At 31.9% G+C, this 27,885-nt stretch overlaps 1 protein-coding gene across 2 annotated transcripts in view; it reads left to right on the top strand.

Annotated features, from left to right (window-relative positions):
• The first annotated feature begins 6,580 nt into the window (after positions 1-6,580).
• LOC108904195 (inter-alpha-trypsin inhibitor heavy chain H3-like) overlaps positions 6,581-27,885 on the top strand; it is a 55,301-nt gene continuing 33,996 nt past the window's right edge. Inside the window, exons 1-8 of one of the 2 annotated variants that reach the window (XM_018706650.1) lie at positions 6,581-6,731; positions 6,918-7,026; positions 7,334-7,582; positions 9,042-9,239; positions 13,369-13,635; positions 13,971-14,255; positions 16,693-16,932; positions 24,040-24,343. In XM_018706650.1, coding sequence (XP_018562166.1) covers positions 6,940-7,026; positions 7,334-7,582; positions 9,042-9,239; positions 13,369-13,635; positions 13,971-14,255; positions 16,693-16,932; positions 24,040-24,343 — 1,630 coding nt within the window. In that variant the 5' untranslated portion in view covers positions 6,581-6,731; positions 6,918-6,939. The remainder of the gene's footprint in view (positions 6,732-6,917; positions 7,027-7,333; positions 7,583-9,041; positions 9,240-13,368; positions 13,636-13,970; positions 14,256-16,692; positions 16,933-24,039; positions 24,344-27,885) is intronic. The other variant, XM_018706651.1, reaches the window with a different exon arrangement.

Below are 27,885 nucleotides of genomic sequence, written 5' to 3'. Positions count from 1 at the left end.
TTAACATCAGATTTAAAACAATTAAATAATTATTTGGACCTAAAATCAGAAGAAGCATACACTGAGCTTACACTAAATAAAAATGATAGGACAGCATATAATACACTTCGAAAATTACTTTATGCACAAATCATTTTACTGAACAGAAGGCGCCCTGCCGAAGTTGCCCAGTTAAAAACAGAAACTTATAAATCTATCAACTTAGATTTTCATGAAGAAAACGAGTTTCAAAATTGTTTAACAGAAACAGAACGAATTCTCTTAAACAGGTATAGCAGGATAGTAATTCGTGGTAAACGAGGAAGGGGAGTACCTGTGCTTTTGTCCCCTGCAATGAAAAAATACTTTGACATAATAATAAAAACCAGAGACAAATTTGCTCCTGATAACGACTATGTATTTCACACTGAAGGTAAAGGCTTCATTGATGGTACAAAAACTTTGCAAAAAATAGCTGAAAAGTCCGGTATTCAGAGGTATAATACTATTACTGCAACACGGTTACGAAAACATTTAGCAACCATTACCCAACTTTTACAATTTTCAAACGAAGATTTAGAACAACTTTCAAGATTCATGGGACACACTTTAAAAACCCACTGCAATGTATATAGAATGACAGATAATATGTACCAGACAGCTAAAGTATCCAAGCTTTTGTTACTTATGACTCAGGGTGGAGCCGAACAATTTAAAGGTCAAAAATTAGATGACATTGATATTGATCTCGAACCTATTCTCGAGGATGATACCTTTGAACAATTATTAGTTGAGAATGATGCAAATGAATGTACATCTGGAAACTCCGATCAGCCGATGCAACCAATATCCCAAGTCATTAATAAACCTGATAATAAAAATATTAACGTAATGGATAATATCGATTTATTAAATAAAAATTGGAAAGATGCAAAGGGGACTACGGAACAACAGATACATGGGACAAAGAAAGCAGAAAATCAAAGAGTTAGTTGGACTAACAAACAAACAAAGATTATTGCGCAATACTTTTCAGAACATATTAAGAACAAACAATCGCCAAAGATAGCTGAAGTAAAAGCATTTATGCAGTTACACAACGATTCATTTGGGGATAAAAAATGGACCTCCATCAAAGCTATTGTTTACAATATATATACAGGAAAATTGAAAATGGACTAGTGTGGTTAATTAATCACTAATCATATTGCAACAACCTTAACAACTTTGGGCCTCAAACCTTTAGTGTTTGATACTCAGGGCGTTCCAGAAAGTACACTTTTTAGTTATTTTATTTTATATACAGGGTGTCCCAGAAATGGTTGGAAAAACCGAAACGATGGAATCCTTATTAAATTTTAAGAGGGGTATTTCATATAAAATTTTTTGATCCGAGCCTTCTGTAAAAAGTATTTTTAGGAGGGGGTTGAAAACGGTTATTTCAATTTTTTTAAAAATGATTGCAGATAAAAAATGAATGTTGGCGGAAACTTATCACTTATAAAATGCCACTGTGTCAATGTATTTCCTGTTTTGTAAGTGCTCTACAAGTAGATAAAGGTACACCTTTAGCAATTTTTCTTAGATTTTTTTATATTTAAGAAAATTGGAACGAAAAAATATTTTCTAAATTGCCTTGTCTATTACAAAATTTTTTATGTCTTATTATTCGATATCTTTCTTACTTTTCGAGCAAAAAAATAATCCCTTCAAGTATGCATGTGGACCTATTTACATAAATCTGAAGAAAAAATCAACTTACAGTGTACGGTTAACTCAAAAAGAAAAAACAAAAAATTTTAATAATAGTAATGACAATAAACTTTAATTTACATCCAAAACAGTTACTGTCACGATATAATACCATTTAATGGATATATGTAGTAATGCAAAAGCCTACTGTTAAAAAAATACCTTAAATATTTCATAATTTTGTAGGTAGTTCAATATACATTTATGAAGGAATTATTTTTTTACTTAAAAAGTAAAGGAGATATCGAAATTTTACAAGATATAAAAAAAGTTTGTAAATCGAATGGGCGATTTGTAAAATATTTTGTCATTTCAGTTTTTTTTAAAAATAAAAAAAATTGAAGAAAAAATACTGGAGGTGAACCTCTCATCACCTCCTTACAGAATATTAAAAAATGGGAATATGTTATATAGTCATTTAATTAGTGCTAAGTGTCTGACGAAGTTGATTTTTCTATTTGCAACAGTTTTTGAGAAAAATTTAAATAATTATTTTCAACCCCTAAAAAGACCTGTTACTTTTTAAAGAAGGTTCAGATAAAAATCTTTTATATGAAATAGCCCCTTTAAAATTTAATAAGGATCCCACTATTTAATTTTTTCCAACCATTTCCGAAACAGCCTGTATAATACTGTTTTTATCATTATTTTATTTATTTTTATTAAACATATAAGTATGTATTTCATATAAAAATATATGCATTTCAAAAAAAGTATTTGATTCATTTTGTTTCCTACCTTATACACCGTGTCCACCTAGTGCGCGTAAGTGCAATATCTAGGTTAATAAAAGATATTACTTTTTTTTTTTTCTATAGAGTTGCCTACTTTAGCGAGCTGCATAAAATGAAAATATATTTGCATATACAGGGTGTTCAGTTTTTCCTGGGCAGGTGCCAACTTAACTTTTTTAAACGGAGACCTACATTTTTTATGGCATTATCGAATTCTACGTGAAAAATTAACGGGACTTTGTGTTATGATTGATACTTTTCGAGATAATCGACTTTTCATCTTTTTTTCTTATGTTTCGTCACTTCTAGTAGTTGACATAATTATGATTGTATTACGGCTAGAACTTATTTTTTTTCAGGAACTGTAGAGTGAAGATGGCTCTTTCGAAAAACGTGTCAAAAGTTGACCTGCGATATACAGGGGGCAAAAAAAATTGTGCCAAACCTGATAATTAAAAATTTGAAAAATCTCGACTTTTCCAAATAGAACACCCTGTGTTTTGTGATTTCATTAGATGCCTTTCTGTAGACCCTACAATTTTTTAATAGCTTTCCCTATACCTAAGTTGCGTAGTTTTTGCCAAAAACCCATTTTTATGTAAAATACCGGATTTGCGCCCGTTCCTTTGTAGGGAAAAATATTGTAAGCATCTAATAAAATCATAAAACACAGTGTGTTCTATTTGAAAAAGTCGAAATTTTTCAAATTTTAAATTATCAGGTTTGGCACGATTTTTTTTTACCCCTGTATATCGCAGGTCAACTTTTGATGCGTTTTTTGAAAGAGCCATCTTCACTCTACAGTTCCTTAAAAAAAATAATTTCTAGCTGTCATACAATCAAAATTATGTCAACTACTTGAAGTGACGAAACATAAGAAAAAAAAAATGAAAAGTCGATTATCTCGAAAACTATCAATCTTTTAATAGGGATCATAACACAAAGTCCCGTTAATTTTTCACGTAGAATTCGATAATGCCATGAAAAATATAGGTTTCCATTTAAAAAAATTAAGTTGGTACCTGCCCAGGAAAAACTGAACACCCTGTATATGCATATATATTTTCATTTTATGCAGCTCGGGAAAGTAGGCAACTCTGTGGAAAAAAAATTTAGTTATATCTTTTATTAACCTAGATATTGGACTTACGCGCACTAGGTGGACACGGTGTATAAAATACTTTTAACAACAATAAATTACACAGTTCCACAAAAAAGGATCGGATCTGGTATTCAAACCCATGTATTTCCAAGTATTTTTTTCCGCTAAATACGAATCTGCCTTCAGATTTGGCCCAACGGGTCCGAGCTTTCGGGAAAATTCAAAAAACAGGTCAAAATTCACAAAAAACGTCATTTACGATCGACGAAAGTTATAAAAAATCAAATTATTCTATCAGCTCACTAGACGTATGATTTTTCAGTCGTTTAAATCCAATTTATCATCATAGGCTCAGACAAGCTTTCATGGCATAATTCGTGTTGCAGAGTTCTGGATCCATCTTTTTATCCACCCACCCATTTATGAATTCATACATCTTTCTATCCAGTTGTTCCTGCATGAATACGCATATTTATTCATCCACCTGTACCACCTATAAATCTACAATCGTCTACTTTTTGTACTGAGAGATGAGATAACAGCTTAGAAGGTTGAGAATGCAATAAATCTTGTAGAATACTCTACTTTCTAAATAAAAGAAAACGATATCTACAAATCATTCTTATTTTTGTTGCTATAACAGTGTTCTCATTTCTTCAATGGATCTATGCAAAGGGTTACGCTTTCGTTTAGTCCCTCTATTTTTCATTTCTCTTTTTAAAAAGCAACAAAAATCGGCCATCATGTTTTCATCCCATCTTCTTTGATATCGCTGTTCTATAAACCCTCATATCCTGATGAAGTCGTTCGCCTTGTTCTTCGCTATAATCTCCAAGATTTTCAGGAAACCAATCCAGATGTGAATGAAGGAAGTGCAACTAGTTCATCAAACATCCCAGACTTTGGAAGTCTTTTATCATTTTTGATACAATTTCTTCGTATTTAGGACTCTTGTTATAGGGTGGGTGGATAAAAAGATGGATCCAGAACTCTGCAACCCGAATTATGTCATGAAAATTGCGTTTTTAAGCATTTTGATCTATTTTCTGTTATTGAATGAAATTGGACCAGCTTGTCTGACTTTATGATGATAAATTGGAATTAAACGAGTGAAAAATCACGCGTCTAGTGAGCTGGTAGAATAATTTGATGTTTTATAACTTTCGTTGATCGTAAATGACGTTTACTGTGAATTTTAACCTGTTCTTTGAATTTTTCCGAAAACTCAGGCACGTTGGGCCAAATCTGAAGACAGATTCGGATTCAACGGAAAAAATACATGGAAATACAAGGGTCTGAATACCAGATCCGATCCTTTTTTTTTGTGGGGCTGTGTTATCGATGATAATATTTATCTTGGCAGTATTTCTACCTAAAATAGTCCTTATGAAGGTAAGACAGTGGCCGAAATTTGATTTCGGTTCCCAATCTTCGTTTCGGTCGGACACTACCTACTGATAAGAAAAGTCAACATACCTAATTATAATTAAAGAATATTCATACTTTTATTTATTATAACTATTATTTTATAAACATTTGTACTTTTACAAATGTTTTTACTGAAAAATTATACATATTATTAGAATGTGTCTAATTTTTTTTGTTTGAATTCACCCGGTCACTTGTTAAAATGTTGCCAATCAATTCGCTCACACCCTGTATGGGTGCCTTCGCACGAAAATAATCTATTCGAGAAAATCCATTAGGTACTTGGATTAATTTTATTTATCTGCTGGAGAATTATACTATAAAAAAACAGTTTTAAACATGGCAACATTGCTCTGGCTCATAATGTACCGTATCAGTACATATGTTTGTATATTTTGGCTTCAGATGGTATGAATAATGTGATGGCTCAGGAGAGTTCAGTTGAACTTGTAAAATGAAATCAACTTTTTCAAAGTATATTCGTCATATTTGTATTAAATATTCACTCCTGATCCGATATATGGCAATATACTCTTGAAAAAATATGGCCATGGGCATGGATCAGAAATGTATGAATATACAACTGGCTCAGGAAAGATAGAAGGATGTATATATATATATATATATATATATATATATATTTGTTAGACGACGTATCTATGTTTCCCATAATCTCGATGCATCGTGATAATCTTTGGTTAGAAGTAGGTATATGGAGAATCAATGAAAATATTTCCGACCAACTCAGTACAGTTCTACTAGAAGTAGCTATCAATTTTCTTACTTTATTAATTCTAACACAATACATATTTTTTAGATTCGAAACAAAAGAATTACTATTATTGACGCTGCTACATGCCATACAGCTCGAGAAACAATTCAATTGCTGCATGAGTCATTTCCTAGCCGTATAATCTCCCGTTTTGGTGATCAGAATTGGCCGCTCAGATCACGCGATTTAACGCCGTTGGAATTTTTTCGTTGGGGTTGTTTAAGGTTTATTCCTACAAGCCCATGACCACCCACGCTTTGAAGGAGGAAATTTAACGAAATTCAGCCGCATTTATGCAAAACGGTAATGGAAAGTTTCGACATAAGATTACGTATGTGTCAGCAAAGCCATTTACCCGATATGCTATCCATACATAACCTTGTACTGTATACTTTATGAATCAATAAAGAAATTACAATTTTTAATTAAAAACCTATATTTTCTACAATTACTTCTTGTGTGAATTTTGGGACATCCTTTATATAGTTACATATAGTTTTACAAAATAATGTTTTAATTAATGAGATGTGTCTCGATAGTAAAAAATATTAGGTTTCATATATTTTCAATAATGCGACATTGCGACAAAAAAGAAAACCTGTATCTATATAAAATATATCTTCGAAAAGTTATGGGAAATTATGAATTATAATTCTAAATGTTTCTACATAGTAGAATATTTATTTGATATAATTTTCGAGTCGCTTTATACTCGGATAAGCAATTAAGAGATAAGAAATAATGTTTTATATTCTGTTTTCACTAACCGTGAAGATAACTTTTGACGTCTCCAATATACTTGGTAACTGGAAATTTTCGAAGATAGGTGGTCCAAAATCTAATAAATACAATTTATATAATACTGGCAATAATAATTATTATATCGTCTTGTAGTTATTTCTGTGTTTAATTTAATCGTAAAAGAAGTAAAAACGTAGTGAGAAAATTGTTTTTAAAGTTATAGGTAAGTGACATTGTTTTTTACGGATCTTTTGGAATTCGACAATTATTTCTTTCGATAATTTAGGTACAGACTTATTTAAAGAAATTTTAAGAATAAGATATTTTTTTGTAAGTAATATGCAATGTAAACGTACATGTAATTTTTGTTCCAATTTAGTACAGTGTACAAATTATAAATTTTTTGTAGGTCAAGAAACTGATGAAATTGAATGCGATCTGATGAAGTCAGCGGATCGAGCATGTTTTTCAATGTTTTAATATTTCTGATTATTTGGAACGTTAAAGTGACACATCAAGTACGTTTTATTATCAATAGATATACTTTAAAACGAGAAATATTTAACCAAGTGAAAATCTGTGAAAAGGATAAATCTAATTATGGCGTTATATTTGTGAATTATTTTTTTATCCAATGTGGATTTTAGATTAGCAAATGTAGAAATATTTGCCACTTGTTTAATTTATATATTGTAAAAAATACAAATTAAAACGAATGTATTTGCAGTAATAATAAGTAGGTATATTTCCACTTAAAATTAACCCGTTATCTTTTTTATATTCTTAGAGTGGTAGTACAATAATTACTAACAAACATGCTTTTAGGATGTAAATCAGACTTTAGATCTACCTGTGATCAGAGAGTTTATTGTAAAGACGTTTGTAGCAAATCATTTTGCAAAAACAACTGTTCTTAGTGAGGTAGAAAATGATGACACATATCCCAAACAAACAACTTTCTCTGTGGTATTTCCGGAAGGAGCATTTATATCTGATTTTTCCATTAAAGTTGGTGGAAAAATATATAATGCTCTGGTTAAAAGTGCTGAAGAAATTGGAAAAACATATGACCAGGTAAGAATTTAATTATTTCTGTAAAAGTAGCGCAGAATTTGATTTGTGCGTCATTTTCATTCCGAAAAGTTGACAGCACTATGCAGGGTCACATGTTGTAGTAAACACGTTGAGGTTAGACATAATGTGGCGCCATTGGATGAGCGAGTGAAGATTATGAAAACAACTGTGAAAATATTACTTGCCAAATTTGAACAATTAGGTTCGGTTGCAGACAATATTGCTACGCTAAGTGATAGTGGGGCGGAAATTACCGTAACCTCAGTACACCGCCGGTCAATTCAATTAAACATTTCAAAAAGTACAGTGCAGCGAATTTTAACAAAAGATCTGCATCTGCATCCATTCAATACTCAACTAATTCAGGAATTGAAACCAGATGGCCAATGAATGCACCGGACGTTCGCTGATAGGATGTTGGACAATCAACAAGTGGACGATGATTTTGTTAAGAAAATTATCTTTAGCGACAAAGCGCATCTCCATCTTAGTGGTATGTATACAAGCAAAACTGTCAAATTGAGGACTGAGACAATACTTAGATCATTCAAGAACGACCACTATATACCCAAAGAGTGACAGTGTGGTGTGGATATGACGCTGATGGGGTGATTGGCCCGTCCTTTTTGAAAATGAGGCTGGAAACGCAGTATCTATCAATGGAGAATGATATCGCGAGATGCTATTGGACTTTTTGTGGCCTTATTTGGATGACATGTGTGTGGTTTCAGCAGGATGATGCCATCTGCCATATGGCACCTGAAACTGTTCACTTATTACGACAGAAATTTAGTGGACGACTCATCTCACGTAACAGGAAGTGACTTGGCCACAAAAACCATCCGATCTTACGCCATGCGACTTTCCTGTGGGAATTCGCAAAGTTCACACTTTATTCTGCCTAAAAGAATACTATTCTTGAATTAAAGGCAGAAATTCGAATAGTAAAAGTCGAAATTCTACCACAGGTATGGAAAAGTGTAATACAGGATTTTAAATGAAGTCGAGTATGCCAAATGAGTCGCAGAGGACATCAATCCGATATCCTCTTTCATAGGTAATGATAATGCCTACTCTTTGAAAACATGTAAAAACTTTGCCAACTTTTTAATTATTAAAATATTTTTTCTTTTTATGGAATCCTGCGTTTCGTTTGAAATACTCTTTATTTACATCTACATTACACGTATAGTTTCTATTACTCGTACCTATTCCTAAGCTGTCGAGATTGAAGTTAAATATTATCTATTAAAACATTTTAATAACTATCGCAAAAAAATACATTCAAGTCTTTTCCAATAACTTAAGAATTAATAAAAAATAAATATATTTTATTTACAGTAGTAGTTTTTTTAATCTTATAGAATACCATATTTTCCAAAGTCCATCTACTCTTTGGAAAGTGTAATATTTTCTACCTATTTTACATATTCCCTAAAACTTAGTATGTCGCTTTTAGCCTGTCGAAAGCAACCAAAGTGCAGGATACGTAGCTGCTAGAAATTCTAATAGGTTTACTATAAATGTTGACATTGAACCAAAAAGCAAAGTCAACTTTAATTTAACTTACGAAGAACTGCTGCAAAGAGAAAAGGGACAGTACGAAATAATTACCAATATACAGCCTGGACAGATAGTTATGAAGTTAGCAGTAGAGGTAACTACAATAATAGATACCAAACAAAAATACTTAATCAATTGCAAAAGTCACCAAAGAAATTGAGGCAATTATTCAATTAAAAATTATTCATACATTTTTACTAATTGGACTAACAACTGCATAAATCTCAAATTTCCTTTCAAATCATTAAATTAATACATATTAACTAAAATTGTTCCTTATAATACAGGTTTTCAAAAAATTAAATAAAATGAAACACACTAATATAAAGATACTAATATTAAAGTATTAGTTAATCATAGACAAAAAAAATAAAATAATGAATAAATGATGCATAATGAACTTTATTTTTTTAAATTTTATTTTACAAATCTATATACAAATTATAATACAAATTATTTATACAAATTTTATTTTTACAAATTCGCTTCTCACTACAGAGATTTCAAAAACGGTAAAAGATACGAACTAGTTTATATGGTGGCAAAGTTGCGTAATCAGGGGACCAACATTATGCCTCTAAGAAATCAAGACTAACATGATTAGGTTTCGAAATATTTGAAAAAAAAAAAACAATATTTTGGAAATCCGTTTTTGTTTAATTTCGACCGTGTTTGAGGTAATATTTAATAAAGAAGAACACTTTTCAATTGCAACTTTTTGCCTTCTATCGAATGGCATAATCAATTTTTATTTGTAACGTTTCGTCTTTCCAGGACCATCATCAACTTCATTTTTTTAAATACGAACATGCAAATTTTATCACATTTTTGCAAGCCTCCACGACCCCCAACCAGATTCAGACGTTTTGTCTCAAAAAATTCATCTTCAATGTATTCGTTTTTTTATTTGGATTTCTATGTTTATTGAATTCTCGTACACTCTAAGTGTCGTTAGACCCTGTGAAATCCATCTAAACTATTACCACCACGCATTACAATAAAATATTTATTATTATTAACTATTACCATCACCTGATCATACATAACTCGATAAGTTGTTGCGTCAAAATTAAAACATTATTACAATTTTAATTTTATTATGACAAATTAATTCTTAAAAATGCATATGAACAACCAAAAGGCTAAATGATTATTATAGTTAAAAAATTTCAGTAAATGTTCAAAACCATTTCCGTTCTGGCAAAGGTTGAAAATGAAGAAGAGCGTAATATTATCGGAATTTATTATACCTGTAACCGCAACTGTGAAAAAGCATGTCAGATATATTTGTACGAATATCCTGAAAAAAATTAGATCTGAATTTGTTTGAATTTTGAGTACTCGAGAAGCCTAGAAACAACTATGTGCACGGGATTAAAACTCTAAATGTTTTATTGTAATGCGTGGTAGTAATAGTTTAGATGGATTTCACAGGGTCTAACGACACTTAGAGTGTACGATAATTCAATAAACATAGAAATTTAAATAAAAAGTTTAGTTAAATTTGAAACGAATACATTGAAGATGAATTTTTCGAGACAAAACGTCTGAATCTGGTTCGGGCTGAGGCAGTACAGTATTGGAAGTCATGAAGGATTGCAAAAATGTAATAAAATTTCCATGGTCGTATTTAAAAAATGATGTTGATGATGGTTCTGGAAAGACGAAACGTTACATATATAAATTGATTATGCCACTCGATAGAGGGAAAAAGTTGCCATGAGAAAGTGTTTTTCTCTTTTTCAATATCACCTCAAACAAGGCTAAAATGAAACAAAAACGGATTTTCAAAATTTCGTTAATTTTTCAAATATTTCGAAAACTAATCATGTCAGCCTTGAGTTTTTGGAGGCATAATGTTGGTTCCCTGATTACGCAACATTGCCCCCATTTAAGCTAGTTCGTATCTCTTACCGTTTTCGAGATCCTTGTAGTGAGAAGCGAATTTGTAACAGCCTGTATATCATTGGTCCTTGTCTCCTTCAAAGTACTCCCTTCCCATATTCACACAAACAGCGAGCATCACTCTGTGAGTGCTTTCTTGGGGCGTGGATATCCTTTGCCAATACATTGTGACGATTGAACTTTTGTTTCAATGTCTTAGCTATAAACCCAACTTTTGTCTCCCATTATCATCCTTTAAATCAGCGGTTCTTAACCTTTTGTTTGCCGCGAACCTCCTTTCAATATTGTTTTGTTATGTTTTATATAAGTCGCAATTTAAATGGGTTTGAAATATTAATTCTAAATTGCACACCAAACGCAAATTTTGGAAAAATAATAGTCCAATTAAATAAGCCTTTAAATCGAAATTTTGGTCAACTTGCCTGAATTTTTGATATAAGTTAGTTTGAGCAATGTTATAACAATAAGTGACAGTAATTTTTTGTTCAACCGCCGGCCAAGGGTGAAAAAAGATAAAACAAAGGGTTTTTCAAAATAAGTCAAAACGGGTAAGGGCTAGAGAAAAAAGTTTCGTATGAAAGTTGAAAAACATACATTTCTACATAAAAATGGCTCCTTGACTTTTTCTTGTATTATTAAATTTAAAAAAAAAATCATAAGCAGAAAAATGAACGAATTGTGTAATTTTTTTTCGATCTGCTCTAAAAAATTTAACCTTTCTTTTCAGAGAAATAGATATATTTTTTAATTTTTAATAAGAAAGTTATAACAATTTCAAATTTGTTGTTCACCCCCCTAAACAGAGATTGTAACGAAAACCTCGAAACAGGTCAATTTAATTTTGTCAATTTGTTTACATAAATCATATTTTTAATTCTTTTTGAGTAAATATGATTTTTTTATAAATAAAAAATATAGTTTTTTTGAAATAAAAATAAGGGTAGCAACCCCCAAACACGGAATCACTTGCGAAATATTTGTTTTTTATCATAAGTAATTTCCATTTTGTATAATTTCAAAATATTGATTAGAACCCCAGAAATTTCGAAAAAACTGTTTTGGGGGGCGAACTTTGAGGGTGTTTTCACCCCGTAAATATGTTTTTCCGCCGATAAAAAAATACGTGTCTCTTTACATTTTTTAGAGTAGATTGAAAAAAAATTATAAAATTCATTCGTTTTTCTGCTTGTTATGATTTTCTTTAATTTCTGAAATCTTCCCTTAACTTCTAGCCTCCCTAACTCTGTTAATTTTAATAGTACAAGAAAAAGTCAAGTTGCAATTTTTATGTAGAATTTTATGCTTTACAACTTTTATAAGAAACTTTCTTTTCTAGCCCTTGCCCCTTTTGAGTTATCTTGAAAAACTCCTTTGTTTTATCTTTTTCACCCTTGGTCGGGGGTTGAACAAAAAATTACTGTCACTTAGTGTTATAATACTTCAAACTAACTCATATCAAAAATTCAGGCAAGTTGACCAGAATTTCGATTTAAAGGCTTATTTAATTGGACTAATAAACAATAAGTTACACTTTGACATATAAGAGAGTGCATTTTCTTAATTAGATGTTATTAGTGATTTCTAAAAACTTTGGTATAAGTAGGATATGGCGGCACCCCAGGGGTTCGCTGACCACAGGTTAAGAATCTCTGCTTTAAATGAAAGTTTCATCGTTATTAGATTGTTCAAAAAGTTGCCGACAAACGTCCATACGATTTTTTTCTGTCGTTTGATCATCAAACAAACAAATTTTGCTGCAACTCGATGCATGATCAATTTCAAAATTTCATTGCATGATCCAATTATCTCAATAGGATCATGCCATGCGAACCTCTTTTGAAATTTCTTTGAGGGTCAATCGGCGATTTGCATGTACCAAATCTTTGACTTTTTGAACATGGGAGTCATCAGTTGAAGTCGAAGGTCTATCTGGTCGAGGATTACCTTCAATTGTCTGACGACCACTTTTAAATCGTGAAAACCATGCGTAATATTGCGTACGATTCCGTAGGCTTGTTTAAAAAATTTAAACGTTTCTGTGAAAGCTTTTCCCAGTTTCACGCAAAATTTTACGATGCATCGTTGATCCACATTTCAAAAATCGTTACTAATACTTAAACATGTTGCACTCAAATAACACAATATCTCGAAAACTAAATGAGATATCAGCAATCCAAGAACATATGGTTACAGATGAGGTTATGCGTACGTAATGCTACCAACCGCATATCAGTAAATAGCTCCGTTAGCACGTAACAGACCTCGTATCTATAACATATATGTTATTCAGATTAATTATATTTATTTTTTGTTTACAGGTAGAGATACAGGAAAATAGACCCCTTCTTTTTGTTAGAACACCTCATTTACGATCGGGTAATAATGCATTAACGCAAGACAACAGTCAGTTAGATACATATGCTACGGTGAAAGTTTCAAACACATCAGCCACAATAACATTTGAACCAGATTTGCAACGTCAGTTACAGTTTGTTTGTGCGGGTCTAGGAAGTAGAGAGTATGAAGGATTTGCTGGCCAGTTTGTTGTTCAATACGACATCGAACGTGACGATCAGGGGGGTGAGGTAAATCTACTTGTTTGACGATTTTATTAATTTCCTCTTGTTCGTATTGCTGTCGTGCAAAGATAATGTAACTCCCAAATTAGAAGGTAATTATATGGAAATGAGGCATACTGAATAATAATAGTATGCCACTCTCTATCCTGTACAAATCTTTGAATAGCTAATCCATGATATTCAATGATAACTGCAGATATTATGTGTTTATATAGATTAGATAAAATCTTAAAGAAAAATGCATGCACTTTTACGTAAATGAATTATCATATCAAACAATATATGTACGTATAATATTTATTTGTTCATTATGACTACTTCTCTAAAATTTACGGTTTTAGACACTCTTTCAAGAAGAATATGTTATCAGTAATTTTGCTCCATCAGGTATGAAGCCTTTACTTAAGCATATTGTCTTTGTCTTGGACACAAGTGGGAGTATGAGAGGCACACATATTGCTCAGTTAAAAGAAGGAATAATAAGTATATTACCACAACTATATTCAGAAGATTTGTTCAGTATCGTGCAGTACTGTGAAACAGTTTATTTGTGGGATTTAAATTTGGAACATCATGGCGTTATCCCGTTGTTTCCAGAATACGGAAATTTAGCAAATCGACTAAAGGTGTTTTTAATTATTCGTTTTTAATATTAAGCTTTGTTCTTTTAGTTTACTTGACATTAAGCAAATTCAAATTCCTAAAATTTTCCTAAAATTGTCATCTGATAAAGACACCAAAATTAAATATGTTAAAAAAGCTACTTAAAATTAAAGATATTCACTATTAAGTAGTTATTCTTCTCCTTCACTGTTCAAATCTATTCAGCAAAGAGCTTGGTTCTTTTAAAAAAGTCCAAAAGCTTCCTTGCCGACACATCTCTGAACTCTTTGAGTTCCAGAAAGGGTTTTCCCAGGAGCGTCATTCTGTTACGTGGAAATCCTGCCCCGAATATGCAGAGAAGTTGCATCCACCAAGTCACATTCTCGGCAGATCGGACTGTCTATAAGCTAGCTTGTGTTTTTTAAAGTCTTGTTATAAGATCCTACACTTCCTGAGCCGAATTTTATTCAAACTCAGCAACTCATTCGGTTTTTTTTCTGAAATGCAAACTCCATAAGTTCCTTTGCATGTCTTTGCTCCTATGTTCTGATCATTCCATTCGCCCAAAGCACTCCTGACCACACTGGGAGATGTGCCAGAGAAAGATTCCGAACCAATGAAATTTATTTCGGACCTCTTCCTAGCAAGTTCATCCGCTTTCTCATTTCCGTCAATGCGTTTGTGTCCTGATACCCAACACAATCTGACTGTATTAGTGGTAGCCAGCATTTGTAAACATTCCCGCACAAGTTTTGACCTAACCTTGTATGTACCCGAAGCCGCAATCGCTGCTTGACTGTCAAAAAATATGTATATGAGTTTACGTTTATAACCTCTATGTAAATTTCTCCTTGAAATACAATGAGAAACCTCCCCAGATTGTAGCTTGCACTCCATCTGGGTCTGAGTCCATATATGCCTGCACCCGTCTTCCCTGGCCATCCGTAATATTTAAGGGTGTCAAAGTTTTCTTCCCATTTTCTATTCGAGTCTCGAAGATATGGAAGTGAAACCTAGAAACCATTCTGTCGAATACCATCCCCAGAGTTAGTTCCAACATATATGTTTGCATAATCGTGGATAGGGACTACCTCTCCAATTAATTAATTATTAATAGCTTGTCTTTGAAGTTGCTTTTTAGTATCATCAGATGAGAATTTTACAATTTAACTTACACACAAATTTTCTACAGGATGTAACAACGACGTGATAATCTTTCAGGGTTCATCCTACTGATCAAAACAAATAAACCAATGTAACCTTTTTAATTATTAATAGCAGCTTTATGGTCTTTCAAAGATCGAAATTGAGTTGATTGGTTTTTCAAGAATCATTATACACTGTTCAAATTTGAATAAGAAACAACCAAGAACGTCAAAATTAGGAAGGCTCTGAAGGATTTCAACTGTAAACAAAAGTGATCTGAACTTAAAGGAGATCTTTTGGAGATTTGGATAGAATATTTCCATTCAAAACATCGTTCATGTAAAAAATGGTTACATGAAAATCATATTGTCTCATAATTTTACATAAATTCACCTTAATTCAATCCAACATAGTCAGATAATGTCAGATTCAAATTTTCTTTTGCCTATATGATTTGTTATTAACAAGAGTATACTATCTTCACGGTTTTTGATTTCAACTCATGAACTGTGTAATTGTGAAATAAACTTAAATGACACAAAAGTTTTAGCTGGATGTAGTTCACCCAATCTGTAGTAGAAGAATATTACAAAATCGAAGACAAGGAAAATTTTTCAAGAGCATTTTTTTGGTAAATGTGTTAATTTAAGTAGGTGTAGAGAATATTAAAATTTACAGGGTGTCCGGAAAGGTCATGTCAAAAATGAAGAGATATACAGGTGAGGCACAATAGTTGCAGTACATACTTTATAAAAAAAATTTCTTATCGGGCTTCGTTGTGGAGATATTCGCCTACGAAGAAAGAAGTTTGCAAAACGAATTCTAATTACTTATAACTTATAAGTCGTTACCATGACAACAATGAAATTTTTTATACATCTTTGACAACGTTCCCAAATTTGCCATTTTTCTTGCATGGTTCGATTCCTCTCTCACTTTGCTTAAAAAAGTATACAATATATATATCAGTCGATATCTTTTACCGTTTTTGAGAATATCGAATTTTATTAACAACTTAGAACATACCAAAGTAGTTCCCTGTGCGTATTTTCAACTGAATAATGTTCACCTAAAGTTTGTGCACTGTGAATTTTCAATGATTTTCAAGTAATAAAAAACTATTTCGCATCCAACTTTTCAAGGATCATAGTCTTTAGTAATCGTTTTACTCTGTTTTGTTTGTTTTGACAATAAGATGTAACCCTGCCAGTTTGAAGCAATGTCGCAGTTATACCTTATATTTGTAATTTATATTTAGAATAGCGCATACTTTTTTATTTTAATTGTTAACAGTTTAGCTTGTTAATTTTTTAGGAAATTGAAATTCCAGACGCAATTTTGGCGACGTCAGAAAACATTGACATTGCAAAAAGAATAATTAATAGCTTTAATGCTGATGGTGGCACAAATACTATTGGAGCTTTAGAAGTGGGGTTGTATCTAGTACGACTTGTGCAAGAAAAGCATCAAGGAGTATACCAACCTATATTAATATTTTTGACCGACGGATTACCTAGTGTGGGTGTTGAAAATTCTTCTGAAATAATTTCAATGGTAAATACTACAGCGTTTTATTTCAAACTAATCGTTTTAAAATTATAATATGAGATATTTTGCAAAATAAACTTGTATTTATTACAATTAGAAAAACATTGGAATCAATCAAATACATTTATATGATCTATTTATTTTAACTTGACCACAAATTAAACAATTTATATAAGGTATTAAATTAAACTGCACCCATTAAAGGTGCATTCATGTCATCATGTTTGTATCAGATTTTATATATTTCTCTAATAACACAGCCCTTCAAAAAGAAAATGTTTTGTAACAGAGACATGTGTGATTGTGTGTATCTATTTTGTGTAATTTTTTATGCTGAATCCGAATCCAGAGCCCAAAACCGATCTACCAGGTCATTTTTAGTAAAACTCTAAAATAGGGTGAAATAGTCAGGATAAGGTGTTTATGATGAAAAGCAACAATTTGTAAATACAAATATGTAATATTTGTAAATACTTTGAGCAAACATTTTAAAATATGTAATATTTTAGTATTGGAAAAAATACATATATACAAATTAAATCCACACCCACCTCTATCGAGGGGGTTAATTCCACGCTTAAGATCAAATACCGGATTTATTAGTGCAAAAAGATATGAAAAACTTGGGTGGTAAATACCAACTTCTATGGGCCAATCAATAGAGCATTAAATCAGTTATTTTGTGACAAAGATACCAACTAGTAGCAAAAGGAATGTCCATCATGTAAAAGACAGTCTGTAGATATATGCTTAAGTATATGTTTCCTACTCCAATTTACCGTTAAATAATTCTTTATAAACGATTTTATGCAAAAAACGCATTTTTTAGTCTTTTATTTATAAAACCTGAACTAACGCAACAATCTGAATGCTAGAAAGAGACAATTTGTAGAGAATACAAAACGAGAAGTCGATCGATCCGATCGAATAAATAAAAACGAAGAAACCCCGAAAAAATCGGAAAATTTTGTGTTTTTTTTTTAAATTCATTACTTCGCCATTTTTTAAATTGTAGAGTTGACCCCGTGCACAAAAGTAGTGAATTATATGTACTTTAAGTTTGCACAATGCAGGCGCTGTCGGACCATTAGTTTTGCACAATTGCAATTTGAATTTTTTGGTGCACTGTTTTGCAAAGATGGTCCGATTTTAATTTTTCAGCCGGATTTACAAAATCCGGTATAAATATGTATTCTTTGGAACAGAAAAGTACATTTTCTAAGAAAATTTTTGAATTCAGGTTTGATGTCAAGATTTCGCGTAAATATCAAAAATTGCAGGAAGAAAACAAAGAATGTCCACAGGTTCCACATCATTGTGATTCCGTGTATTGGTAGCATTTATGTATTATGTGTTACCACATAATAATATTATATTTTTGAGCTTGTTTGGAGAACTTTTTCACATATTTCGCATCATTTTATCGGAACATTAGAATATACGTTTTGTAGTTTTATACTTCTACTTTTAAAATCGGGCTGAAATATTGAAATAGGATCACCTCCAACGCACCAAGAAACTTTGCAAAATAGTGCACCAACAAATTCAAATTGCAATTGTGCCAAAACTAGTGGTCCGACAGCGCCTGCTTTGTGCACACTTAAAGTATATATAATTCACTACTTTTGTGCACAGGGTCAGCTCTACAGTTTAAAGAATGGCGGAGTAATATATCTTTTAAAAACGCTAAATTTTCCGGGTTTTCTTCGTTTCTAATTATCCGATCGGATGGATCGACCTCTCGTTTTATTCGTATTTCCATTCTCTACCAATTGTCTCTGTATAGAATTCAGACTGCTGTGTTAGTTTAGGTTTTATAAGCACAAAATTTTTAAAAAATGCGTTTTTTACATAAAAATGTTTATAAAAAATTAATTGATGGTAAATTAGAGTAGGAAATATATAAGCATATATCTACAGACTGTCTTTTATATAATGGCACAGTCCGTTTGTTACTAGTATTTTTGTCACAAACAAAACCTCTATTGATTGGCCCAACGAATTCTAACCACTAGAAGGAGCTTTGTGTATTCTTATACATGTGTTTTAACTGTAGCAAACATCTAAACAGAGAACTACCTAATAAATAAAGATAGATCGTGTCAAATGTAAACAATGAGACACAACGGCAGTGCCGTACTGTCAAAAAAGGCAAAATATTAAAATTTACAAAATACCAATACACATTTGAAAGGATTACTCATTTTATAAATAATTTTTACATATCGGTGATAATTCTATAATGAGACGGTAAAAATTGAAGTAAAATTAATAAACCGTTTTTACCATACTCAAATTGTTTTGACATCAGTACTGATTGATTAAATGCTTATTTCCAACACTTGTGATACTATAATTTCTTTGGATTTAAAGGAATAATGTGACCTATAAGTCACTAGTGAGTTATAAGTCATAAGTCACTAGTAAGTTATGACTTTTAACCCACTAGTGACTTATAGAAGTCATAAAAAGACAAATGTTTAGTTTATTTTTCTAGTTTTTTATTAGAAAACCAATTTGAAACAGTAATAAGTCAACAAATAACCTAAAATGCTACAAACTTACAATCTACCTACTTATTAATATTAACATTAACATTTATGGCAAAGCCGTAATTTGATATTTGAAGGAGCACCATGAAAAGTAACAGAAACTATTTTGATAGCTGATTCACTTAAAAATTCTAAACATTTTTTTAACAAATTAGCTTTTTCTCTACCACAAACTGTTTGTCAAGAAGTACCCAACAGATATTTTCCAATTACTATTTATAGCTACAACCATAAACATAAGGGCTTCCGTAGCTTCAGTGCCGACATCGACATATCCGATGAATCGTCTCCAATTCCATACTCAACATGTTGCATTATAGACTTTTCGTCAAATACCAAATTGCCCAAAATTTAACTGTTTGTTTCTCTTACTTTCATTTTAATAGCAGCCAATGCTTCATTTGTAAATCCAGGTGTTCCATCTATAGATCTGTTCCACTTAGAAATTGTTTTTGTATGCGGTAAAGCCATCTTTTTTCATAATTATAAGCATCTGTTGAATAAAAGCTTAACGTTGAGGCAAACGACCTAAACTCAGGTGAATACTTTTTACGAGATTGTCCTTTCCTTGATTTTTGACAGATTTCACCTAACATTCCAGGTGCTGAACAGAAAGAATAAGTATTTTTCAACTTACATGAATGATACGATACATTGAGCAGTTTCTGTTGTCATATTTCTTTTTCAAAAATTTCAGAAGAGAATTAAGGCTACAAATTCTGGCTAGACGATTCTTTGCTTGCTGCAGATTTCGGATCTTTATTGTTTGCATTTTTATTTTTTTCTTACAAATACTCCAATTTTTTCTTGCTCTTTTTGGACTATCCATGTTAGAAGTATGGCATTCTCCAAAATATCGTGGATAAGGCCTTTTCCTAAAAATGATAAATTATCTATTCCAGATGTATTTTATAACGAGCGTTCAAATAAAAACGTGGTCGAAGTTGGCTCTGACACATTGGACGTAGGGAGTAGCTTATAGCGACCAACTTAACCTCATTTCTCAACGAGCTGTATAGCAGCTGTCAGTTTCTATAACGTTAATGACTATATAACTTTATTTCAAAGAATAATCGTGATAACAATAACAAACAATTAAAGGAACTGCGGAAAGTGTCCCCCTCCTTATTATAACAATAAATTAAAGCAGCTGCTGAAAGTGTCCCCTCCTTGTTCCAAGCACTTTTCACACCTGTTCCTCAAAGATATAAAAATACATTTTCTAATATGTTCGGGGTATTGTTAAGTAAGGCCACAAAAAGAAATCACACAGCGTAATATCACATGACCTCGGTGGAAATTCATGTTCAGCATTGAGACTTATTAGTCGATTTTGGAAAACTTCCCTCAACATATTCATCGTCATCTTGTTGAAAGTAAAAGTTTGTAATTTCGTTTTCTTCCAGCTGGTTAACAAAAGGAGCGATAATTTCTTCTCTATACCTTTGCGCAGTAAGAATACCATTTAAAAAAAATAGGTCCATAAATCCTCCTTCGATTGAGAGCACACCAAACTCCAATTTTTTGAGCGTGTAGAGGGCCCTCGACAAAAAAGTTATCTGTTTTTTCAGAAGACCACATTCTCATATTCTGTGAGTTTACGTAACCACTTAAATGAAACCAGGCTTCATCAGAAAAAAAGGTGATATTATGAAGTTCACTGTAGTTGTTTAAAAACCATTCACAAAATACAGCCCGTCGCGGAAAATCAACTTCATGAAGTTCTTGCTGACAAGTTAAACGATAGGAGAACAAACGCAAATCTTTTTTTAACACTGTGTGGCAGATACCGACTGATACTCCCACCATTTGTGATAAAACACGTACAGAAGTTATTGGCGCATTTTCCATTATTTGTTGGACATTTTCTTTTAATTCTTCAGTCCGCTTTTTAGGTCGGCCGCTTCCTTCTTTTCTTGTTACACTGCCCGTTTCACGAAAAACATTAACACAACGCTGAACTGCACTTTGAAAAATTTTGTACTCAACAACGCCGAGAAATTGATTTTGAAATTCTATGAAACATTCCTCAATAGAATACTTCCATATTCCATCAATCTTGCGTCCATTTCTAAAGTAGGACTCTATGATAAACACTTTTTGTTCTTGAGAAAACACCATTTTAAACGCTTTTTAAAACGAAAATATTCAAATTAGATGACGTTTAAGTTCATTTGCTATACGCTACGCCCTACGTCCAAATTTTCAGAACCAACTTGACCACGTTTTTATTTGAACGCTCGTTATAAACTCTTACGGTAGTGTTTATATAAAATAAAATGGTAATATAAAAGAATTTTTGCAAAAATCATGTCAAAAATAACGATCGGTTTTGGTAACTGTTGTACTAATTAATGTGTACCTAATCGGCAAGGAAAAATAATTAATTTTTTTGCTCGTAAACCATTAAGTATACGAAAAAATGGGAAGGGTAAAAAAGTTTCTAAATGAAATGTAGTATTTTTCATGTTGGAATTGGCTAACGTAGAAAAAAGTTGTGAGAGAAATAAAACCAAGGGGTGCTAATTTCTTTCATTCAGACATAAACCAGAAAAAAAGAATTCAAAGAATTTCCCAAGAAATAAATAAAATTCTATAACATCTATTTTACGTCAACAAATTCAACTGCTTTTGCCTCTATTGTTATTATTAATTAATACAATTAATTTGTAGTTTTAGTTAATAAAGTAATTACAACAACTGTTAAAAATTTTGTTCACCGACGTGTAAACACATTTGGGCCCATCTTGCCTCACCTTAAAACGATATCCATCAATTCCCGAGTTGCTATACACGTAAACCATTGTTGGTACTTAAAGAACTAATGTAAACACTATCGCATTTCAGTATTCGAATCGTCCGGGTCCTCGTGGAGAGAGAACGTATTGCGCACAGCCTACAACGCGAATGACGCTAGAGACTACAAAAGTCCAGCGATGTTGAAGGTTGAAAATACTATAACTTTTTTTTTTCTCAGAAACTACAAGGAATTTACAAATATTCCCAGAATGTTTTTGCAAAAAATATTTTTTAAATTTTTGTGTTCAACTCCTTTCCATGCGCCCTTAGCAGTTTGCGCCCATAGGCGTGTGCCTACTCTGCCTATACCTTGTTACGGCACTGCATGTGGATATACTTTCTGATTTTTGTTGCGGCAAGTGTGACTGTTCCGTAGGAACATTATTTATAGGAATATTTTCCTTATTAGAACTGTCTAACCCATAAAAATTAAATAAGAAGGTAAAGGGGTACTAGGTAACCGTAAAGGCTTTTTTATTTTAATCAACATAAAAGTTGTTTTACCTGCTATAAGTAGAAGCTATTACTGGAATAGCTGTCTCTCGCAAGTATTTTATACCTGATGGCATTGTTAGAAAATCATTAATCGCAAAATGATCAGAACAAACAAAAATTGTCGGTAATATTGACATCACCTAGGGAGAGCTTCCACAAGTTTCCTCGTTCCAGATTCTTAGGAAATCTAAAAAGTACAGGTATTACTCATAATATACTTATAATATTACTGAAACAGGAAAAAACAAGTTGAACAATTAAAAAATATATCTTTTTAATAATTTAGATAATGATTTAGTCAGTATTTTATCACTGCTAATTAAGTACTAAATGTAAAACAACCGTATGTAATTCCCCAAACGCCGCCCATGTTGCTTGTTTACTTACCTGTCAAAAGACCACTGCTCGCCCTTTTTAAATAAAACTTTACAAATAACACACTATCTAACCATGTCCTAGCACTAAATAAATGTCCATATATAAAAATTACACAACAATAAGACGAAAATGACACACTAAACACAAACAAACTCAAATATTCGTGATTGGCGGCTTTAAAAATGATCTAGTAACAAGTTTCAAATTTTGAATGCTTTTCCAATGTTTAGAAATTCAGACTTCATATTCGTAATCAGCGACCCCAAAAACTCGCGGTACCTAACTTAGGCACAAATATTGAATAGAAATTGTGCGACTTAAAGTGGTAAGTGGAATCCCGGGATGTAGTAGTGTCCAACCCTTTGAAGGATGTTTATATTATATTTTTTTGGTATATTGTCTATCAACCTACATTTATAAATATGGTAGTATAAAATACAAGACTATGATTTTTCACATTCGTTATTTGATTTTAGGCGTGAAATACATTTCTTTCCATTACTCAAAATACTATTTTAACATGTTTTCTCCTCGCTATTATCCTTCTCCTCACTATTTCATCCTAATTTAGGGGATATTCTAGCGTTTTACTAAAAAATGTTCTGGTAAATCGGATTTTGTGCTGCGGTTGTGTTCGCATTCGGTTTAAAAAATGGGTATAGAAGATCTATGTACTCACGACTATGGTATAGAACTTTTATTTTTATGGGCTGTGTAATCTATGAAGTGAAACTTAATTTTGTGTGATAAATTTATTTTTTTCTTTATTTGTCAATTTTAAATTTATTTTCACAGATGGCAAAATATTCAAACATAAAAAACTAAAATTATAGCACAAACAAATAAATTCGGAATTTTAATATTCTGATTAGTGGCATTTCTTTCATAGGTATTAGATATAAATTCTAAGGAATATAACACCCCAATATACTCGTTGTGTTTTGGCGTCAATGCTGATTGGAATTTTTTACAAGAACTATCCTTGGTAACGAAAGCAAAAGCAACACGTATTTACGTAAATGATGATGGGACAGAATCGGATGTATCTATTCAGTTAAAAATGTTCTATGAATCAATTAATGAGCCTCTATTAAGTGATATTATGTTTGACAATTTACCGCCATCTGTTCAGATGACTCAGCTATCTTTTCCAATTTTCATCAAGGGATCAGAAATAACCATTGCTGGAAAAGGTAATAATAACTATATGTTTATTAAAGAATGTGTATTTTTTTTCCAAGGTACAGAGTATTAATATTACGAGTAAAATATTAAACTCATTTGTACTCGTATATCGAAAACCTTCATAGCAATAATTTTTTTTATTTTGATGAAAATATTTAAATTTAAATAAATATCTACATATATCATTAATTATAATTTAAAATAATTACCATATTTAGTACCCTCATAGGACACTTGAAAATTGTATACTTACAATATACAAGGTGTCCGCAAATTTCACCGACAACGTTTGACTGCACATTCACGACGATAAATAAAGACGATCTACGATAAAAAGTTAAATAAAAAATTTTTGGTTTTTGAGTCACAAGCCTTTAAAATTGTCAAAAATAAAACTAATTTAATTAATAACTTCATAACCCTCTTACCGATCGCATTAAAATTTGGTACATTTATTTGGACCATTACTGCATATTATTTCTTAAAGCTTTAGTCAAATCGATATACTGGGTGATAGTTTTCTCTGGTTACTTCTCCCTTTTAGCGGTCAAAACTTTTACAGTGGTCATATTTTTTTAAAACGGGCAGCAACATTGAAATGGTCGTTTTATTTATTGAGAATCTTAAAGAAACACGAGAATAATCACATTACCCGATAGCCACAACAATCAACATTGAAAAGGTCGTTTTATTTAAAAAAAATATTGTCTCTTGAGAAAACCGCCTACAAAAAGCCATTCTTGAGAAATATGGCGTGATTTGCATGTGTGTACGTTTCGGTTTAAAACTTTGAGTTCAGGCGATGAAAACGAGATAAGATTAGATCAGGTAATGTGATTATTCTCGTGTTTCTTTAGTATTCTCATTACTCCACACATGCAAATTATGAAAACTGCGGACACTTCATAATAATGACATTCCCTGATAGCCACAGCAATCGACATCTTGTTTTCATCGCCTACTGAACTCAAAATTTTAAATCCCACACCGCTATACAAACCGAAACATACGGAGCTGCAAATAATGCCATTTTTCTCAAAAATGGCTTTCTGTAGGCGATTTTCTCAAGGGACACTATTTTTTTTAAAATAAAACGACCATTTCAATGTTGCTGCCCGTTTTAAAAAAATACGACAACTGTAAAAATTTTGATCGTTAAGAAGGAGAGGTAACCGGAGAAAACTTTCACCCGGTATATCGATTTGACTAAAAATTCAAGAAATAATACGCAATAATAGTTCAAATAAATGTACCAAATTTTAACGCGTACGGTAAAAGGGTTACGAAGTTATTAATTAAATTAGTTTTATTTTTGACAACTTTGAAGGCGTGTAACTCAAAAACCAAAAGGTTTTTATTTAACTTTTTTTTCGTAGATCATATTTATTTATCGTCGTGAATATGCAGTCAAACGTTGTCGGTGAAATTTGTGGACACCCTGTATGTGAAAAACGTCCATGTTGCCATGAAAAGCAAATAAGTGGTTAGATAAACATAATTTTTCCTTATACATACATACCTTTACAAATATACAGAAAATCAATTTAAATACAGAAACTGTAGAAATAGATTAGTTGCAAAAAATAAGTAGCGTAACTTTTTTCCTGGGGGACGTGGTATTCGAGATACAGGATGTTGAAGTTTCCAAAAAAAAAAAAATATATTTTCGGTCATATCACGCTGAACAATTTAAATGAAATTTATTACAGCGTATTCACGTAACTACACCTTTTATTTAATACAATATTAATATTGTGGCATTAACCAGTGGCGTGCTACTGAAGGTGCCGCTCCGTTTTCCCAAGAAAAAATACGCGCCACTGGCAGTTTTTTTTGTAGAAATAATGTTCAGTTCAGGTACTGTTATGGTAAATGAATGAAAAATGATTATTGGTATTTTCTAATAGCAGCACCGTTTAGGAGATAATTTACTTATTTGGCGACCATAATGCGCAAATTTAGTCCACCTACTCATATCAGCAAAAATTGAATCTGTTGTCTGCATTATCAGTTAGTAAGCTTTACGATGATCTCATTTTAGTATTATAACGAGCTTTGTTTATTTATTTCTGAAGCTGCAGTCCGTGTTGGGCTTATGAACACGAGACGAGTTGTGGCACAGAATAGAGTAAAATTGTAATATCCTCAGGGAAAATCATGTCATGATAAGTTCCTCTATAAATAATTTAGAAGATGTCAAAAGTGTGTCGATGCGGAAGGACAATTGTTGTAGGACTCGTTACTTAATTACATAGTACTCGACCTGTTTGCTAATGTTTTTTATTATTTAGTTTTGATATTTTTCCCAGAAATAAAATTATTTCTACAAAAACACACCAGTGGCGTATTCTTTTCTTGGAAAAAGTTGGCGGACGATTTAGTAGGACGTCACTGGTTAAAACCAGGAGGTTTCCATCAAATAAATGGATTCATTTATAAGGAAAATTCACTAAAATGTAAAAACAAGCTCAAATATCTCCTAAACGGCTGCTACTATTAAAATCACCAAGAAATATTTTTCATTAATTTAACGTAACAGTACTTGAAAGTAACATTATTTCTACAAAACACCGCCAGTGGCGTATTTTTTTCTTTGAAAAATGGAGCGGCACCTCCAGTAGCACGCCACTGGTTAAAACCACAAGGTTTATATTACATTCAATAAAAGATCTAATTAAGTGAATACGCTGTAGCAAATTTCATTCAATTCCGTCAGGGCATTATGAAGATATAGCAGAAAAATTATATTTTTTTGTAAACTTTAACACCCTGTATCTCGAATACCGAGTCTCGCAGGAAAAAAGTTTATAGAGCAAACTTTACTTATTTTTTGGTAATGAATTTAGTCCTGCAGTTTCTGCATTTAAAGTGAATTTATTTATTTAATTTATTTTACCTGAATTAACTTTCCATTTTGCTTTTCTGGTATAGTTGTTACGATGTCAATTGAAACCTGTAAATTTTAAAGCACAGGACCTTATGCACCTTGAAATTGAATGAAATTTCTTCTTATGCTTTGACCATGGTGTGTCTCGTAATTTATACTCGAATAGCAATTGGGCGAGTCCGGTATTGGTAAACTAGTTTGCCTGATGTAGAATTGACGGCGGCGCGCTGGTCATCAAAGCAAACCTGTATTGGTCCACTAGGCCGTAAATATTTTTTTTGTATGATACACGAGTTCACTTAGCTTTGCCACTTTGCCAGTGCCGTGCAGAGCATTGCTTGGCGGGGTATTTTGTTGGTATTACGTATTATTATTTATTAGTTGATATTATTATTATTTGCGCATATCGCAACCAGTAAAGGGTAAGTTATTAAAATAAATGTTATATGTAATTATCTAGTAATTTAGCGTGACTCTCTGGAGACTCTTTGAAGCGGAGGATAACGAAATAACTCGGGAAAATCCCCAAATAGTGGAACTGGTTTTTGTCGAAAGTATCGAAACAAACTCAAGAGTTTAAAAACAAAGATTTACACGTAAAAAGTCAACGTATTATATTAAATATATAGGGTGATTCAGAACTTATCCAAAAAAAAATAAAAA

The sequence above is a fragment of the Anoplophora glabripennis genome, unplaced genomic scaffold (genome assembly GCF_000390285.2).
Source record: "Anoplophora glabripennis isolate ALB-LARVAE unplaced genomic scaffold, Agla_2.0 scaffold130, whole genome shotgun sequence".
Lineage (NCBI taxonomy): Eukaryota > Metazoa > Arthropoda > Insecta > Coleoptera > Cerambycidae > Anoplophora > Anoplophora glabripennis.
This window is presented reverse-complemented; position numbering and strand designations above follow the sequence as displayed.